The sequence below is a fragment of the Vanacampus margaritifer genome, chromosome 11 (genome assembly GCF_051991255.1).
Source record: "Vanacampus margaritifer isolate UIUO_Vmar chromosome 11, RoL_Vmar_1.0, whole genome shotgun sequence".
Classification (NCBI taxonomy): Eukaryota; Metazoa; Chordata; class Actinopteri; order Syngnathiformes; family Syngnathidae; genus Vanacampus; species Vanacampus margaritifer.
The window spans coordinates 6,406,152-6,424,917 of record NC_135442.1 but is presented as its reverse complement, the minus strand read 5'-3'; the positions used below and the strand labels follow the sequence as shown (position 1 = coordinate 6,424,917).

The 18,766-nt window shown below is 38.5% G+C and overlaps 1 protein-coding gene across 3 annotated transcripts; it reads right to left on the bottom strand.

The window, feature by feature from the left end:
* Window positions 1-2,212: 2,212 nt before the first annotated feature.
* On the bottom strand, window positions 2,213-14,630 carry gad1a (glutamate decarboxylase 1a). 3 transcript variants are annotated; one of them, XM_077580443.1, is made up of 17 exons: window positions 14,384-14,630; window positions 13,782-14,068; window positions 12,835-12,897; window positions 12,042-12,200; window positions 10,900-11,142; window positions 10,719-10,809; window positions 9,012-9,124; window positions 8,788-8,903; window positions 8,625-8,704; window positions 7,558-7,612; window positions 6,643-6,759; window positions 6,502-6,566; window positions 5,488-5,566; window positions 5,264-5,413; window positions 4,026-4,133; window positions 3,800-3,889; window positions 2,213-3,516 (listed from the first exon to the last, which is right to left on the bottom strand). In XM_077580443.1, exons 2-17 carry the CDS (start codon window positions 13,855-13,857, stop codon window positions 3,343-3,345), a joined length of 1,779 nt encoding a protein of 592 aa, XP_077436569.1. In that variant the 5' UTR covers window positions 13,858-14,068; window positions 14,384-14,630; the 3' UTR covers window positions 2,213-3,342. The 3 variants fall into 3 exon arrangements, with proteins under 3 accessions (XP_077436569.1, XP_077436567.1, XP_077436568.1); XM_077580441.1 differs by having other exon boundaries at window positions 13,782-14,065; XM_077580442.1 differs by having other exon boundaries at window positions 13,782-14,630.
* Window positions 14,631-18,766: the final 4,136 nt, after the last annotated feature.

Below are 18,766 nucleotides of genomic sequence, written 5' to 3'. Positions count from 1 at the left end.
CTTCACCTGCTGGCAGGTCCTCTTTCAACAAGCCAATTAATAAAGCCTGACTCCCAGCAGAACCTTGCTGACACCTCAGAACTTTGTAATTGTGCTCTAAAAAGCTCGCTCAGATTTATCGGCCAGTCTTGGTGGAGTTGAAACTTCTGCAAAAGTGCACAATGCTCTGTCAAGGCAAAAGGATCCTGACGTCAACGTGGACTGCCGGGTTGATGCATTTTAACAAGTGCAAACAATACTTAATTACCTTAATTAAAGTTTTTTTTTTTTTTTATAATGTGGCCTTGTTATGACTCAATTGTACATTAGGTTAAAGTCCGTATGCGGACTATTCATCTCTGATTAGGATTCGACTCTGTGCCAGGATGAGTCAAACTAATGCAATCAATAAGAGGAGGCGATATAGACAAATATAAGACATCATAATTTCCAAGTCAGAGGTCTGGAGGTGCTCCCACTTGATGTACTCAGCACTTGTTCCATGTTCGGCTCCGAGCTGACAGGAAAAACAAGCAATGATTTTAAAGTTTTGAGGCTAAGCAATAGCTGCAGTTTAGAAAGTGTGTGTGCTTAGATGAATGATGTATAGAGAAGCGGGGTGAAAGGTTAGTGAGCAGCCTGCAGTCAATATCATCATCATCATCAATTCATTAGATAATGAGGCCATTTGGATCTACAACCATGTGACAGTGATTCCCGGGAGTGGGACATATATTTGGCTTCTTCAGAAACCTCATGCTACGGTTCTTAGATCAAGAAACAGTATATTAATTGAATGCAGTAGGCTAAGTACTGTATATTATTACTATGTTGCACTTATAAATGCTAATCATTAGCATTTCTATGGCGTTTTCATTGTATGTTAGCATTAAGCTAGCAAGGTCTTTATTTAGACAGTTTCTGGTTGTTTTAGTAAGTCAGTGTTCTGCTATGTTAGCTGGGCTTTGTTGGTTTGATATATATATATATATATATATATAAACAAAAAAGTTTTTCCTTACTTTGCATTAATGAGAGTTCATTCCTGGGCTGCTGTTGCAAAATGGAGCAGACTGGTGCAGGAGAAGTGTTTCACGGTCTGGTGTCCAGCACGCAGCCCTCCAGAGACACGAGCCCAAGCATAATGCAAACTCCCACGTCGTCTTCCTTTTATTTTACTGTCTTAAGCAAACCGATTAATTGAGGATTGTAGCTCATTAATTTGATTTGGCTTTCAAAGACTCCTGACATGAAGTAGGCTACTGCAAAAATGATGCATCATGCAGAATAAACTAAACGGTTTAGTGATTATTTTACAATTTTTTTTTTTTTAGACATAAACCAAACTAACTTCTTTTTTTTTCTTCTTTTTTTTTTATTGTGCTGGGTGTAAGTACACAGAGCAGTTGGGGACAGCAGGCTCTTAACGATCGCGGCGCTCAACCATGAAACAAAGGGTTGTCTGGAGGAGGGAGGATGGGAGGCGAGCCACACAAGCAACCAGTCCATCTAACGCTCCAGTGTCCAAAAATAAAATGCAGCCAGGCGCAGCCACCAAATAGGCTCCCCGGAAAAAAAAAAAAAAGAAGAAAGAAAACAGTCTAATGCGTTTTATGAGACATCTCTTAAAAGTAGGAGTAAGGAAAGGAATTGTGGAGAAATCCACAAGGGGGCGATATCTTAACTCAGAATTGCATAAATAACTGCAGCTCATCTTGTACCCTTTAGTGACGATTTTGAACAAATTTAGTCTTAATTTATGGAAACAAAATGATGCTGCTTGTATTTGTTAAAAGAACATACGTTGACATCTGAAAATTTGAATATAGGTTTAAAATGTGTTCAAATGTTTGCTTTGAGGTCATAGATTTAATTTAGTAGGATTTTATAAAGTGTAGTTAGCTTTTAACTTGAAGTAACATTTCTTAGCTGTTGTACAAGTGTATAAACCAGTTAATATTCCAGTATGTAGCTGTAGCTACATATGCTAGCTCTATCTAGCTATCTTTTCTATGTAGCTAGCTAGTTTATCGATCTATGTATAATTCAATTCTACTGCTGAAATGGATTTATTAATAAATAAAACATAAAATTAGTATTTGGTCCAGTTTTTGTTGTTTTCTGAAAAAAACAACAACATTTATTTAGGCCATTATTTTAAGGTGATGATAATCATAACCGTAATAACCTAAATTAGGATTCTAAAGGGAAAAACACGTTCCCACAAATGCTCGACAGCTCATATCTTTATTCAAACTGTGGTTACAACAGTACTACTCTGGAAATGAGACGTTAAAGTGCCTACATTGACATTTCATCTGATTCCGGAATGTTATTTAGTTCTCATTACAACAGCAAACACTGTGCGAGTTAAATTCTTCATGATAAATACTCCTTCAGTTCTCCACAAAAAAGTGTGCCTTTGGCGAGCATGTTGCGTACTGTGGTTGCCACTGGGACGAACACGTAATCGTAGAAACAATCGTTGTCGTAGCATTTCAGCATTGTGCTTTTCTTCCAACAAAACGACTTTGCACAGTTAACACAACACATATTGCACAGTAATCTTCTATAAACGTGATTTGATCCATAAGGGCAATGAACGCGTTCGATAATGCAACTCAACCCGTCTTTGGTTCACTAAAGCACATAAAGACTGATGCAAATCCAAAAACGCTGATCTATAAAAGAACAAATATGACAAATAATATTTTACACATGGAAAATATAGTAGATTAAATATCCACAATTATATTCTCATAGTTAAATAAAGTGATACATCTGTTAGAATATGATTCATTTACATATAAGGTTCTGTCACCGTAAAACACATACTTTGTAACAATACTATACACAATCTACACCAAAAATATCTAAAAAGACAGCCATTATAAGTACAATACATGTTACATTGACTGCATCATACTGTTTAGACTTGAAATTACCACTAATGTGATGTCCAAGGGAATGATTGATTTGAGCATGACATAAACAACATGGCCTATCAACATACAGGTACATATATACTGTATTATGCATAACTTACATGTCAATGCTATAAGGTTGTGCTCTTTTGTCACTGTTTTTTTTTTTTTTTACGTTCAATCAGTCTTCTAAACTAGTCTGCATAGAATACATGACATTTTTAGTGGTCCGTTATCAGTAGATAAGAGCAAATGCTCCACGCTTTCAGTAAGTATCGCAGGTCACAACATTAGGTACGATGTAATGAGAACCAACACAAACAAAATTACAAGTAGACTTTTTGATATGGTGTTTGCATTGGAGCTCATCGGATTGTGCAAGCGTACCTAATGATGTGTCCTCCAGGGTATTTTTGCGCGTATGAAGTACATTTCGTCCTTACAAATCGTGCCCGAGTCTTTCGATTTCCTCCACCAGAAAGTCGATATCTGACCTAGTAGCAGCCGCATTGGAGATGACCATGCGGAAGAAGTTGACCTTCTCTCCTTGAGGCTGGTAGCCCACCATCGTGGTGCCAGACTCCATCATCATGGCCTTGATCTTTGGGGCCACCTTTGGAGGAAATCATGCTCATTCAAACTCAGATCTAATCAGTGGAACCTCAAAAGTCTGCTCACAAATAGAGGCAAAATTGAATATGAGGTTGACACAAATTCACAGTATGTTCACAATGCCCCTTTGGAATAGTAACCCTGACTACTGTATGACATGCTTAGCCAGTGTTTTCCCATAAATTATTGGTTCGACTCTAAATCGAAGGTTCTTTAGAAGCATTCGACTTTATCTGGGAAACGGACGTGGAAGTGAATTTTAAAGCAGATTAATGAGTCGTTACCTTGTGCAACCTCTCTTGTCTCTCTTTGCCAGCAGGCATGCCACGGAGACTCAGCGGAAGGTACCAGAAGCATACGTTGGTGTGCTGCGGCTGATAAGAGAAGGGCCATTCGAAACAAAAGATGATATGCGCTCACACTGACGCAATATTGGTGCAGTTTGGCAAAAACAGAATTTTTTGCTACAGGGGAATGTTATTATATATATATATATATATATGATCTCACCTCTGTGTTAAACACCATCTCGAAGCCTTCTCTGTCTTTGATTTTGTGGTAAAGGTATAATGACAAATCCAGACACTTGTCAATATGTTGTTCGAATCCCACAGTTCCCTTTTGAGGTAGGGAGAAAAAAAACAAAACGATGATGCGTGTTTGCTCCATAAGGAGCGTAAGAAGAGGTTGTAAAAATCATTATATTAGTCTCACAAAAGTGAGCACAACCTCAACATTTGTCGAAATATTTGAAATATTATATCTTTCCTACAATGTAAATCAAATAGTTGTAAAACAGCTCAACAACTGCTGGCAACAAATGTGAGTACACCCCTTAGTGAAAATGTCCAAACTATTGAAGTCAATAATTAATTACATTTAAAAATGTTAATTTTTTTTTTAAAAAAAAAGAAGAAAAGATGATTAAAAATGAGGAGCGTCAGGCGATTAAAAATTTGAATCGTAATTAATTGCATGACTTCACAAGTTAACTCACGATTAATCACACATTTTATATCTGTTCTAAATGTACAATAAAAAAAATCTAGGTGTTCATACTGTTGTTAACAAAAGTGGGGAAAAAATGTTAAACTAATAGAAATAGTTCAAATGAACATTTGACGTCTATAGCCGTTAATGGCAGTGAATGAGTAAAAGAGGAAGTACACCAAAAAAAAGAATCTTGACAATAATATATTCGATGCAGCCCCACTAGTCTAAACACGGTATTCTGGTTAATATTGTGTTAATGGAATATGAGTTAAGAAGCAAAATCCAGCAGTTTTTTATCAATATCAGAAGGCGGCCATTTTGGTTAGGGTTAGGGTTAGGGTTAGGGTTAGGGTTTAGGGTTTAGGGTTAGTTAGGACTAAATGGCCGCCCGCTCAGATGGATAAAAACGGCTACATTTTGCTTCATAACTCCTATACCACAGATATAATATTAATCAGAATGTCATGTTTAGACTAGTTAGGTAACATATTATTGTCAAGAAATGTTTAAGGTCAATTATATCTAATTATACATATATATTATAATTAATCAATTATAATGATCTATGTGAAGACACTGATCATTTTACACCATAATGATCAACAAACATTTAACAAGGTAGGAAATTGATAAATATGAAATATGCAACACTAAGCCGAGTCAAAAGTCACAAGACGACAACAACCATGACTGATGTAAATATAAAATATGAATACAAATACACAAAATATGAATACATAATAGTGTATAGATACCTTTGCCTTCCACATGAGCCAGAACTTGAATATGTCAACATGGCGACCGCACTGAATGGCCTTGTCTCCTGTGTCGTACGCCACGTCATACTGCTTGTCCGGCTGGAAGAGGTAGCCAGCGCACATGGAGTTGCAGCCTTGTAACAAGCCCTGGAAGCATGAAGAGTATTAAAAAAAAAATTTAAAAAAAAACTACAAAAGAAAGAAACCAAACTTTCTCTCACCCTCTCTCTGACCAGTATGGCGGAACACTGCAGCGGCACCCCCATCATCTTGTGGGGGTTCCAGGTTACTGAGTTGGCTCTGCACACATCATAGAACCTCGATGAGTTCAGATATGTTCACCTGTTTTGTCGAGGTCACCAATCAATAGTCACTAAAGCTTACGATACACGCGAGGGGAGACTGTAATGTCGGTAGTTTATAAAAACCTGTCAAATGTTTGCGGTTGAGCGCAGCTTGTTCTCATGAGAATTTGAAGTTGGATTTTCTACAAAAGCAAAGGCGCTCTGATTGGAAGAGAGCCAGTGGCGGGAAGTAACAAAGCGCAAATACTTTATAGTAGTTCAAAGTGTAGATAGAAACACCAGACGAGTCGGCAATGTAATCACTGGTCGGCCATCTTAGGACAGGGGACTGCTCTCATGAGTAAAGACTCGATGTCTTACGGCACAGAATCCAACTTTTCCACGCTTTTTTTTTTAAATGTGGCATAGTTGTTTGTGTCATATCTAACAACAAAAAGGAAAATCGGTTGAGAATTTGGGAGAGTTGAGCAATCTACAGTTGTTTTAAAGTCTGCGCTCCATTGACTGTAATGTTAGGAGTGATCGAGTAGACCTGTCCCAAGATGGCCGCCCTGTGGTTACGTTTCTTCCCGTTGGCTCACAGCGCGGGACGACCCATCTTGTGTTTATATCTCGGGTTCAAAGCCAAGAAACACCATTGCTAAGGTTTTTTTCCCCCTGATACCGACAATTGTATGCATTTTTGGTACGCAATAATTTTTACTTAAGTACATTTTACTCTTTTTTTTTTTTTACTCAATTATATAATTTGGATGACTATTTTTATCTCGAATATCTGTACTGACACTTTTGATTTACACAACAGGTTTAAAAAAAAAAATAAAAAATGAAATAGTAAATTATTATTATTTTTTTTTTTTTGTAGCGGAAACACTTCCAGTCATAGCGTTTAAGTTTAGTGCTAACTTTACCAGTGTATTATTGTTTTACCTCTGGACTCCATTCAGCTTGTATCTGTGTTTCCTCGACATCAGCAAACCTCCTCCCCAAGCACCCTGCACACATTTTTTTTTTTTTGCACTAATACTTTCAAAATGGACTCTACACTTCAATTTAATGACGATCCCTTACGTCCACATGAAGCCACATGTTGTATTTTTCACAAATGTCGGCGATCTCATTGATGGGATCAAAGGCGCCGTAGACGGTGGTGCCGGCCGTGGCGTTCACATACATGGGGACGAAGCCCTGCAAAGGAAACAACACGTCGTTAATGATGTTCTTTCCCTGACATAAAAAAGACAGGATGGAGCATTTCCGTAATAATGCACTCCTGCTCTCTGCAGATATGGTTTGAACAAAATTGCTTGCCCGCCCCCTCCAGCCCTCGCATCACTTTGCCTTGAAGAATGACTCGCAATACTTTGCTCCAAAGGCGCCTCATATGAGAGCAGACTGAAGTAATATTAATATATAACCTCGTTTGCCCTGGCAAACTGCAGCAGACTGTAGATGAGTGCCTCGTTGTAAACTGGATAAAAAAATACAGTAGCCATTTTGAATTTGATCAAACTATTCTGGGAGTACATCCTGAAAGTCTCAGTAAACTGGAGAAGTCAAACCACTGTCATCCATCCACAAAATTATCTCCACGAGTATGTTTTGCTTTTTTGTTTCGGTACTACAACCACACGAAAAATCTGCTGATGTCCATTGGGATTTGAGAAATGAGTAATGAGGAAAATACATAGAAGATATAGAATATAATCTTCTTAAAAGGTTCGAACTCAGTGACACCAATGCTATTCGCAAGCTCGTCTATGGTGTTTTACGTTGTTTGTTAGCATTAAGCTAAGCTGACTTGTAGTATATTTTGGGATGATAGTTTGTAGTATGTTTACTATTAAAACTATTAGACAACTTTTTAAGGGGGCTGGTGTTTTTTTTCGCTATTTACTGTCATTCTATTTCCATTATTTTCTATGAGAACATTTGCTTCTACACTGTAGTTCGAGTGCCATTTAGAAAATGTTCTTGAATTTTTACCTTTTGCTTGGCTTCGATTACTTTGGCTTCCAAATCAGCAGGAATGACTCTTCCTCTGGAAAAGAAAATTCACTTGTCAGCAATAAGTATAATAAAAATACATTTTCATTAATTGAATAAAATATTTAAAACGAACTATAATTCTCGCAAAAATGTCATTTGTTTTCATCTTGTCATTTTATTTCATATATGAACTTTTGGAGATTACTTTTTAAATGTATTTATTTCTGTATTACTGTTCGGCCATTAAAAAACAAGCAAACTAACAAACCCACTCTAAGGAGTGATTAAAACGAATTGAATCTAAAGTCAAAGTGTACGGAAGCGTGGAACTGCCAATGTAAAGTAATTTTTGACTGACGTATTTAAAACTGCTCAAATGTATTTGCAAGTATGTTTGACAAATAAAAAAAAAAAAATAAAACTAACACTAAAACTAATAAAACTAAACTACGAGGGAGATTCTTTTTTTTTTTTTAACAACAACTAATAAATCTGCTGTAATGATGGATTAAAACTAACAGAATTTTTTAAACTTAAGTCAAAACATACACAAGCATGGAAACATTTGGGTTGGCAAATAATTTCGAACAAAAATACATTTAAAACATTTTAAATACATTCAAAAGTATTTGCAAATATGCTCGGATGCACTTGTAGGCTAAATGCTAAAAACGTAGCATTTTTCTCCCATAATCCCATGGGGCATTGACTTGCTAAGTAAAGTAAGTAAATGATCACTACTTTGAAAAAATAAAATGATCACACATATCCCGTGACATTATGCTGAACTGAAATCATGCACCACAAAAAAAATAAGAATAAGCAATTTTTACTTTTCAGAAGTATTGATATATTGTAGGTCAAATGCGGGGATAAAAAAAATATTTTTTGCTTGAGCACGCACAATTCAATACTCCATATTTAGTTTTTAGCATTTAGCCTAAGTATATTCAAACATATTTGCAAGTATGTTTAAACGTATTTGCCAGTCAACAAATGCTTACTCCACATTGTCGGTTCCACACTTCCTTCAAAACAAAAATAAAAAACGAACAATTAACAACCTCTCATCTGTCCTGAGCAGAATCAAGTTGTCCGTTCCGAAGCCCAATGCTGCGCTGGCCTTTTTGATTGAGTAGTGGCTCTGCCAGAAGAGAGTTTGAATTAGCATCTCATCTGCATACACGACAGCAAATGGTCTGTGCCGAGCGACGGTGTTGAACGAACATGCTCAGAGGTGAAGAGAACCAGTCGAGGTGCAGCTGCCATGCCTTTGCTTTTCACCTCGGGGAAGAACTTGTAACGTGCAATCATCACGCCGTACATGTTGGAAATGGCTCCTCCTGCAGGAAAGCAGATGGGCTCGCTCAGCAGCCGTCCCACAGTGTGCTCGCTCAAGCGTGACGCAAGCGCACTGGCTCACTAGCCGGGGTCGGGGCTGCGTTTCTTACCTGGAGAAAATATTCCATCCCCCTCCTCCTCGGGCCAGCCGATGAACTCTCGCATCTTTTTCAATGTCAGCTGCTCCATCAGTACGAAGACGGGCGCGATCTCATAGGTGAACCTGTGACACGGAAAATACATACTGGTGAAAAAAAAAAAGGTTGACATTCTTAGGCCTGCTTTCTATCTTGGATTTCTAAACGGGTCACACCACATTTGTTGTGAAATATTCAGGAGTAGGGATGTTCGATACCACTTTTTTTTTTTTTTTTAGATCATCACCGATACAGAGCCGAGTAATGATACCTCTACTACTTTTAGTAAATAAAATTTAATTTACTAATAGATATTTCTTTCTGACACAGATGATGATTCAGTCAAACTTCTTCAACATAGCGCCATCTGCTGCCAAGGAGGACTCAACGTCAGATTTACTTTTATTTTATATTGCTAAAAGTACCACATGCGTCTTTCCACCTTGCAAGAGTCAGCAGTCCCATTCAAAATTTCCCAGGAATTTTTTCTAATTTTATATTTTTGCCTTAAGTATCAGTGGCTGGTTACAGCACACCCCAGGAGTACCCGATACCTTAAAATAGGGCAGTAATTTCTGCAGCGGATTATTACTGCACCGGGACACATTTTGATGCAGTGCAGTGCACTTAAATATACAGTACAAAAATGAAAATATTCTATTTAAATAATGTTGCATTTTAGCAGGGCTGGTAAGCATTTTTTTTAGTTAGTTAATTCTACAACTGTAATTCTAAATACAAAGATGATGGCACTCTTGTAACAAATTAAATATTTTTTGTTTTTAATATAATAATTTAATATATCGATGCTGTACGCTGAGTTTCAAGACCCAAAATCACATTTTTTATTTTTAATATAATAATTTAATATATCGATGCTGTACGCTGAGTTTCAAGACCCAAAATCACATTTTTTATTTTTATTTTTATTTTTATTTTTATTTTTATTTTTATTTTTATTTTTATTTTTATTTTTATTTTTATTTTTATTTTTATTTTTATTTTTATTTTTATTTTTATTTTTATTTTTATTTATTTTTATTTATTTTTATTTTTTTTATTTTTTTATTTTTTATTTTTTTATTTTTTTTATTTTTTTTATAATAATCTATAATTAATTTTGTAATCTGACTTTTTTAAGTGATATAATTTAAGCGCTCGTTACGTTCGTAAATATGAGAGGGATGTTATTCAAAAGTATTAAGTAAGCTTCAATCAAGTGCTTTTTTCCAAAGTTCAAAATGTTTGTTACATGTAAAAAAAAAATTGTTGTGTTCTCTGCAGCAGTTTATTGATTTCTTAAATGCAACACACTGTTGTTTTTTTTATATATATATATATATATATAAGAACTTTTTTTTTTCTTCACTTTATTTAAGGTTGCCATCCCGTCCTATAGCCTCTCTCTGGAATTGTTACGCCACTGGAACTAGCGTCACATGAAACATCGCCACCACTGTGGATGTGAATCAATATGTAATTTAGTTGGCCTGCAGGGCGGAATCATGTGAACACAGAGTGAGGGCAGACCAAAGGAGATGATCCAAAGTGGGTGGTATGGCTCTCGTAGCATCTTGTTTTGACACATTTGATATTTTTGAGTGACTTCATGCACTTTTGAAGGTGTGTTGGAATAAAGGAATGGAAAAAGGAATATGCTTCCATATGGAAGCCGCTTACATGTTGGTGTTGGCCGTGGATGTGAGCCACTCTCCTGCCAAACCGACAATGTCCAACCCAGTGGAGAGCTGGTTGAAGAACCTGGGATGACCTGCACATTGACCAATCAAAAGACACCACGAAGAAGGTAAATGCTATGCTAACGACTGAGCTTCTCTAGACTTCATTGTCCCCCCCTCACCTGTCCTGACGCCATACTTGAGAGTGTCCCGACAGTCCACCAGGATCTGCTCCAAGGACTCGGGCTGGTCTGAGAGTTCCAAGTTGAAGCCTTCCATGCCCTCCAACAGCTGGTGCGGGTGGTGGAAGTCCAGCACCTTGGTGGATCTGTCGAAAGTTTTGCGGATGTAGCTGGTGAGGATTTCCACCACCTCCAGCAGGAACTGCATGGTGGGCTCCTCTCCATTTTTGGCAGGTAACAGCTCTGCGAAGAAAAAAAAAAACCTCACTTGGTGAGAGTGGTGGCTAATTTTAAATAATAGAAAATTGGAGTCAACTAAATATGAAGATGGTTTGGAATTAATGTTAAATCACAGGTGATTTGGTTTCATTCCTGCAGCATTTTACACAAAGGATATAAAAAGTCTACACACCCCGGTTAAATTGATTTTGCGATATAAAAACAAACAAATGAATAATTTAAAAAAATTCAACACTATTAATTTTACTTTTTTTTAGATGGAAAATAAAAACAATTAACTAAACACAATGTAGTTGCATAAGTGTGGGCAACCCCATCACTGGAAGTTCCCAAAATATCCCCAAATAAGTTGTCAGTTGTTCTATAGTCCCCTTTTGCTGACATTTTCTTTTTTTTTTATTTCAAATGAAGGGTTTGTGCTGACATTGGCTTCAAATTTGGCCATCTTGGCCTTAGTTCCAAATGAAGAAAAAACAAGGCCAAAACATGCTGCTGCCCCACAAGTGTTTGTTATGGTCCATTATAGGTCACATTAATGGTGGTAAAAAAAAAAAAAAAAGATTTATCTTGATCAAATTTTTTCCATATCACTGAAACTTTGAACAGGGGTGTGTAGACTTTTTATATCCACAGTATAATATTTAATATGACAACTACTAACACTGTCTGGGGCTGACAGAATATAGGAAGTAAAAGTTAAACACAACTGAACTGCAATTCTTTCACGTACCACAAAAGGGAGCCAGCCCACCGGTGTTAGTTTTGTTCTGGGAAATGTGAACAGTTTCGCTTTTGTTTTGAGAAATTAGATCACCAAGTGACAAGTCAAACCCTATCATGCGTTTTATTTTGCACCCCCTCTCCCATTTTCTAGACATTGTGACCAAATGACTTTCACCTACCTCTGGCAAACAAGTTGGAGAAGTCCATTTCCGTGCGTGTGAAACGCGCGCCCCCGCCGCTGTTGTCGCACGTATGCATGAAGCTCCTGGCCGCGCGCTCCTTGAAGGTTCCCGCGAACCTGCTGCGGTCCTCCACGTTGTTATTCTTCTGCAGGAAACCTAGAATAGATGACATACGTAGCATATGCATGACGGTGATGTCCGCCAACTGTTTGGTTTTCAACTAGTCTGCTACTCTGTTCCTTTCAGGGCCCAAAGAGGCCCCCAGTCATAGGGGGGGGGGGGAGGCAACATGACGACATCAGCAGCTAATCAAACCGTTGCTGCAATTCGTACTAAAGCGTTACATTTGAGTGAACACGTCGCAAATCCCAGATCAGCCACAAGAAAAGGTGCACTAAATCAGAAAATTACAATCTCAATACCTTGCAGCTCCTTTGGACATTTGTTTATTGTAAATCTATTGATGCTCTTTTTTTTTTTCATGGCAGTCTTTTATAATGCAAATGAAGACTGCCGGCTAATTAAATGGTCCTGATGAAAGCGGCGGAACGTGTCGGTCAAAAAGTGTGCAGCCCACCGGTGCGTGACAGTCACTATTATGGGATGTGTCAGCTCGCATCAACGCGCTGAAATAGACTCTCAGGGAAGTACATCGTAAAATCCATCGCTAATTCTCTCCTTTTATTTCATCAGCTTCCACTCAGCAGCGATCTAGAACTTAATCACTCATTTCGTGCGGGTTTTATATTTGGAGAAAAATGTAATAAATAAATACATTTTGCACACTTACCACAAATTTTCATCCCCAGTTTTCTTGTACATCCATGAGCAACTCCACACCAAGCGTCATAGCCTAAATACATATAAAAGTGCTTCAAAATAAGCGAAATAAATAGACAGTCCAATGCTAAAATTGTAATAACAAGCAAGGATAAACAGCATTTCGATGGCCCTCTACACTTAGCCCCTTCATGACCCAAATTCACTTTCAATTAATTATGCCTCAGCTTGAAAAATGGTATCGTGTAAAAAGGGGCAAGACAACTCCGCGGCGCCTTATCATGGGCTCACAGACGCCAGCGTGGAGGGGGGAAGGGGAGGGGGGGGGGGGGTCGGTTGTTTCCGACAATGAAATGAAGAAAAAAAAAAAACAATTTGGTGGCACCAAATCCACATTTTAACCCTCTGCTTTGGATCATTAGACAAATAATTGGCCTGTGATCCGCTGTTTCGACCCGTGTCACTTTTTTTTTTAAATGTTTTTTTTTTTTTTAAATACACACCAACAAAACTGACTGAAACAAACACATGGCAGAATGCGCCACTATTCACTGGTCTTGTTTTGTTCTTGGAAATATTTCTTCGGGCTGCAAATGCTCAAGTGGTTGCATTAAGGCCAATTTAATATGGCTCAATTAATTGCTTGCCACTTCAGGCTCTCTCTCTCTCTCTCTCTCTCTCTCTTTGCATGCCTGCATCCCTGTGGCCGCTTATACAACACAGACCGACAGCAAAAACACATCGGAAATAATAATAATAATAATAACAATAATAGTAATAATAAAAGTAATAATAATAATAATAATGACCAGGGGTTCCGTAATGCAGCAAAGAAAGAACCTCTTTCAACGCCCTCCCTCCCCACTTTCCTCCCCCCTTGAATGGGAATGATTAATGACCCACGAAATAGGCCTAAATAACACGCGTGGAATCGCATTTTATCTGCCGAGCACCTACTTGAGCCCGGTGGCCGTAAATTTGTCGCGTTGGGATCCGGATCGCCATCGGAGGAGGAGGACGGTGCAGACGCCATCAATCCAGTGCAGACTCCAAGCAGCCAAAGTCCTCAGCTTCTCCCCCGTTGCCCCCACCCACTCCCAAAAAGAAAAAGAAAAAAAAAACAAAATATCCTCGTCTTCTTCTTCTCCCTCTCTCTCTCCTTTTTTTTTTTTTTTTTAAGTGCAGATCTATCCAAGAAGAGAGGAGCGACTCACAGGTCGGGAGAGAAGACAATCCACGTGCTGCTTTAATAAAACACATTTCAGTGCATTTAAAATATTTTTTTTCAAATTACACTCATTCAAGTTGGATTAGCCTATATGCATGCAACAATCGTTTTATAGTTCGACCAAAACGCGAGTATAGGCCATTATTTTATTATCAAAAAAAAAAAGTCAACATGCATCCTAAAAAATCATTAAACCACATCAATTATCTATCTATTTGCACAAACTGTATTAAATCTAATTTTAAAGCGAGTTCGATGACACCACCTGTTACTGCACGTCCACAAATAATAAAGCGCATTTTCATTTCCTTGAGTTTGCGTGCGCTCTTACCGCGGACGAGACGACGAGGCGCAATCCAAACTCGATTTGCGATGCCATGCAAGGTGACCTTGTCCGGTCTGGAGTTGACATTTAAGCCCACGAATGAGGATTCATCCCCGGCCGTCCTTGTGCGTTTGTCTCCACTGGTTCCAGCTTGCTCTCTTTTCTCAGCCCTGTGAGACTTTTTTCTTTTTTTGGGAGGAGGGAAGTGATGCTCTCCGAGTCCTCGTCACGGACCTCAAGTTTGATGCTGGTGGAGCATCACATTATGTGAGGGGCGTGGGGGTGGGGGTTTTGAGGTGTGTGATAAAACAAAGAAGAAAAGAGCATGACATATAGTCACAATCCACCCTTCAATCGTTTACCATTTTGTGCCCCTCCCACCTCCTCTTATATCCTGTCAAGACTCATTAATCTTCCAGGAAATACAACACACTTTTTTTTTTTCTCCAGATGAGTGTCATCATTGCTTAGCTCATTTTTTGGACGCGCTTCTCACTTTAGCGTGTTATTTCAGACACATTGTTGGGTGTCATTATTAAAACATCCGCTAGATGGCAGTAAGCAACCAAAAATCAACCAGCATACCAACCTTTATTGAAGTCGAGGAACATAAAAAACAAAACAAAAAAAACGTATATGTAACATAAGTGATTCATTCTGCACTTTCTTCCATCTTTATGCTTGTCGCTGTTCGTCACTATAGCAAAAAAAGTACTTACACAATGATACAATTTGTAGTAAATAAATAACTTTCGCACCAACCAACCATCTCTCACGCTATCGTACGCCCCATTCATAAATACTCTACTGGTGCTAATTATGCATCTTGAACGCTGTCATACGTGTTGAAAAGTGTTGTAAGCACTTCAGTGACACTACAAATTGACTTTTCAGACTTACGTTGTGTTTTCAGCACTGGACAGCTCCACACCCACGAGGTGAAACTTAGGCAATAAATCTCTTTGAGGCCCCTTGACGTTCATATTTTCTATGGGAATATACATGCTCTAGAATTTCTAGATTACACACATGCGCAGTCCGACATTTTCATTTCACACTGTGAGATTAAAAGGGGTCCATTTTCATTCTTCAAGGTACAACTTTTTGTGATGACAATTGAACCTCTTGTTAGAAACAAGTCCTGTTTATGTTTTAGGAATGTGTGAGGAAGCCGGAGTATCCCAGAAAACACGCAAACTCCACCCAGGAGGGCCTGGGATGTGAACCCGGGACGTCAGGACTGTGCCGTACTCGGCCGTGCAGTGCAGCCTGCGACGTCCAAATTGATGACGAGAGTTTGGGGAAGGCTGTTGACTGTGCCTCAGTGCGCTAAGCGAGGTCCGTGAAGGCACGCTTGGAGACGCTTGATATGGAAGAGCTTGCACGGAGCCCTCACCGTCCTCAAGACCATAAAACACTAGTGCAGTGAATGAGAGCATGGATTGGGTGCTAGCCAGGCCCTCTCTCACGTGCAACATCAGTGACCGCTCACAAAAATCCCCACAAACGCGCTCCAAAAAATCTTCCTAGCCTACCGAAAAAAAAGTAAAATTTTCTTGCTGTCACGTTACTTTTGAGCCACAACTGTGCACTAGTTGACATCTGCACTTAAAAACTTATTTTTTCTCCACTACTGCCTAACTGTATGACGTATGCACACTACATCTGTAACGGCTTTAATTATGGTGCATGCTACTAGTAAAGCAACTATAGTGAAGCGCTAGATGTTAAGTAGTAGACAACCACATGCTATTAATAAGCCAAGAGCAATGCAGTAGTTGACCTCTATGTGCCACAAGTAGTACTAGTGAACTGCTAGCTGCTAGAACTGCCAGCTACTAGTGAGTTATAAAAACTAGAAAGACATTCAGTGCCCTAGCTAGGACAACTTTAACAACTTTAACTACAATACATGCTACTAGTGAAGAAAAATTGTACACTTGTTCACATTTCCCTGTGACTAGTATTACTAGTGAAGCACAGATATTAACTAGTAGACAACCACATGCTATTAGTAAGTCAAAAACAATGCGCTTGTTAACATCTATGTGCTACTAGTGGTACTAGTGTACTGCTAGCTGCTACAGAACTATGACAACTAGTGAGACATTCAGTGCCCTAGCTAGGACAACTTTAACAACTTTAACTACAATACATGCTACTTGTGAAGCATAACTGCACACTAGTTCACATATCTATGTGACTAGTATTACTAGTGAAGCGCTAGATGTTAACTAGTAGACAACCACATGCTATTAGTAAGGCAAAAACAATGCACTAGATGATCTCTCTGTGCTACTAGTAGTACTAGTGAAACGCTAGATGTTAACTAGTACAAATGTACAATGTCACTAATACTACTAGTAGCACAAAGCTGTCAAATAGTGCACAGTTTTGCCTCACTATGGCATTTAGTTGTTCTGGTGTCCTAGTGAGTTATGAAAACTAGTAAGACAATTGAGTGCAATAATAGTGTCTTATAACTACTTTCTTGACTTTCTTCTTCTTCTTCTTCTTGTTATTAGCATTTATTCCTACTGCTGCCGTTTCACTATTGTATGACATTTGTGTGTACTAGTAGGACAACTATCACAATTAGATTATTTTTCAACATTGTTGAGCCCTAATTTAAAGATATTAATTAAATCAATGCTGACCAGGCACACAAAGCCCTCATCACTTCGAATCAATTAACCCTTCATGACCTTTTTTCGTTTTTGTCCAATCAGTGCAAATCACGTATTTGCTTTTTCACCAACCATTTTGTAAGGTCCAGTCACGAGGCTTTTGTTCAAAGGCTGCCGGCGGAACCAATCAATCTCTTGTCTGTCTCATGCAAAGAAAGACGGTAACAAAAGCGAGCTTGAGAATCCATTTATGGTTTTCTCGAGCTGCACAAGAATGTCCACAAGATGGCGCACAATCCAAATGGAGCTTGAGAGTGAAATCAGCAAACAGCAGCCACATGACTGGCAATCGTTTACCTCATATGACGTCATCAAACACTAGTAACATGCACCTTTTGTGCGCAGGCGCTTTGGATCTTGACCTGCAATACAAATCGTATGATAAAGGCAGATTATTTTAGGATGTTTAAGGTTCGAATGGGATCCTAGACTGTTGTAAGGTCACAATCATCCTTGAGACATATTTATGTAATCAATAAAGAGATGTCAATCAGTTGTGAAGAAAATGGCACGTTTTAATTTGACTTTAATCATCGAGCGCTGATGTATGAAACACGGCGCCCAGCGTGAGACCGACTCCGCTGACCCCCTTTTACATCAACCTTCATTCGCCACTCGCCGTTTTAATCAGAGCCGGCATGAAATACGCTCTTGTACGGATACGTCTAAGTTCGAATCCAATTTGACAATTTTTCACGCTTTAAATACCCTCCACCCTTAAAAGCCTATTAGAATATGCACAAATAAAATCCTTTGATTTTCTCATAAAAATGTAATAGTGGCTTATTATAATTAACGGAATTATTAAACATCAAGCATTAAAGTAAATGCATCTTTGTTAGCAGCAGTGAAACAGACGGTTGTACTTGTGTGAGGTCATCGTGATGATTCCAAGTCGTGTCGCTGCCCTGCAGCCACAAGATGGAAATGAAACGAACTTGGCTGAAAGAAAAACGTCCAAATATTGGCGCAGGTAGTGTAATCTGATTTTAGTGAACTTGAATGAGGCTGCAGGTAGATCCATATATTGATAATAACAAAATTTAATGTTAGTCATTTGAATTTAGAATCTAAATGTCCACTGTATCGAAACAAAAATTCCCTCAACTCACTTTAACATAATTCCTTGGCACCGATATGGTGTCTAAGCACTACTTTTGTCTAAATGAAGCCCCTCAACTCAATTACAGTAGGTCCTTTGTGCCAAAGCACTACTTTTGTCTAAACGAAGCCCCTCAACTCACTTCAACATGCACCAAGGTGCCACAAGATGGCACCAAAGCACTACTTTTGGGTTAGGGTTTGTCTAAATGGAGTCCCTCAACTCACTTCAACGTAGTCCCTTGGCATGGAGATGCCACAAGATGGCGGCTAAGCACTACTTTTGTCTAAATGAAGCCGCTCAATTGACCTCCACATAGTTTATTGGCAACAAGATGACGCCAAATAAATACATAATTGCTTTGGCATGACAGTAAATAAGTTTTTTTTTTTTTTTGCGGAACAAAAAAACCTGCTGCCATTTAAAATGCCTCTCATTAACCCCAAATAAAGTTCAGCTGTTCTAGTGGGCTGTTCCTTTTTCCCCCTCAGTCAGGGCAGGAAAAGCCTATTAGAACATCTGAACCATTTAACACGAGTTAACACTTGCTCAATAATTTATTATTTTTGTTTTACTTACCATCGTTGAAACAATCTATAG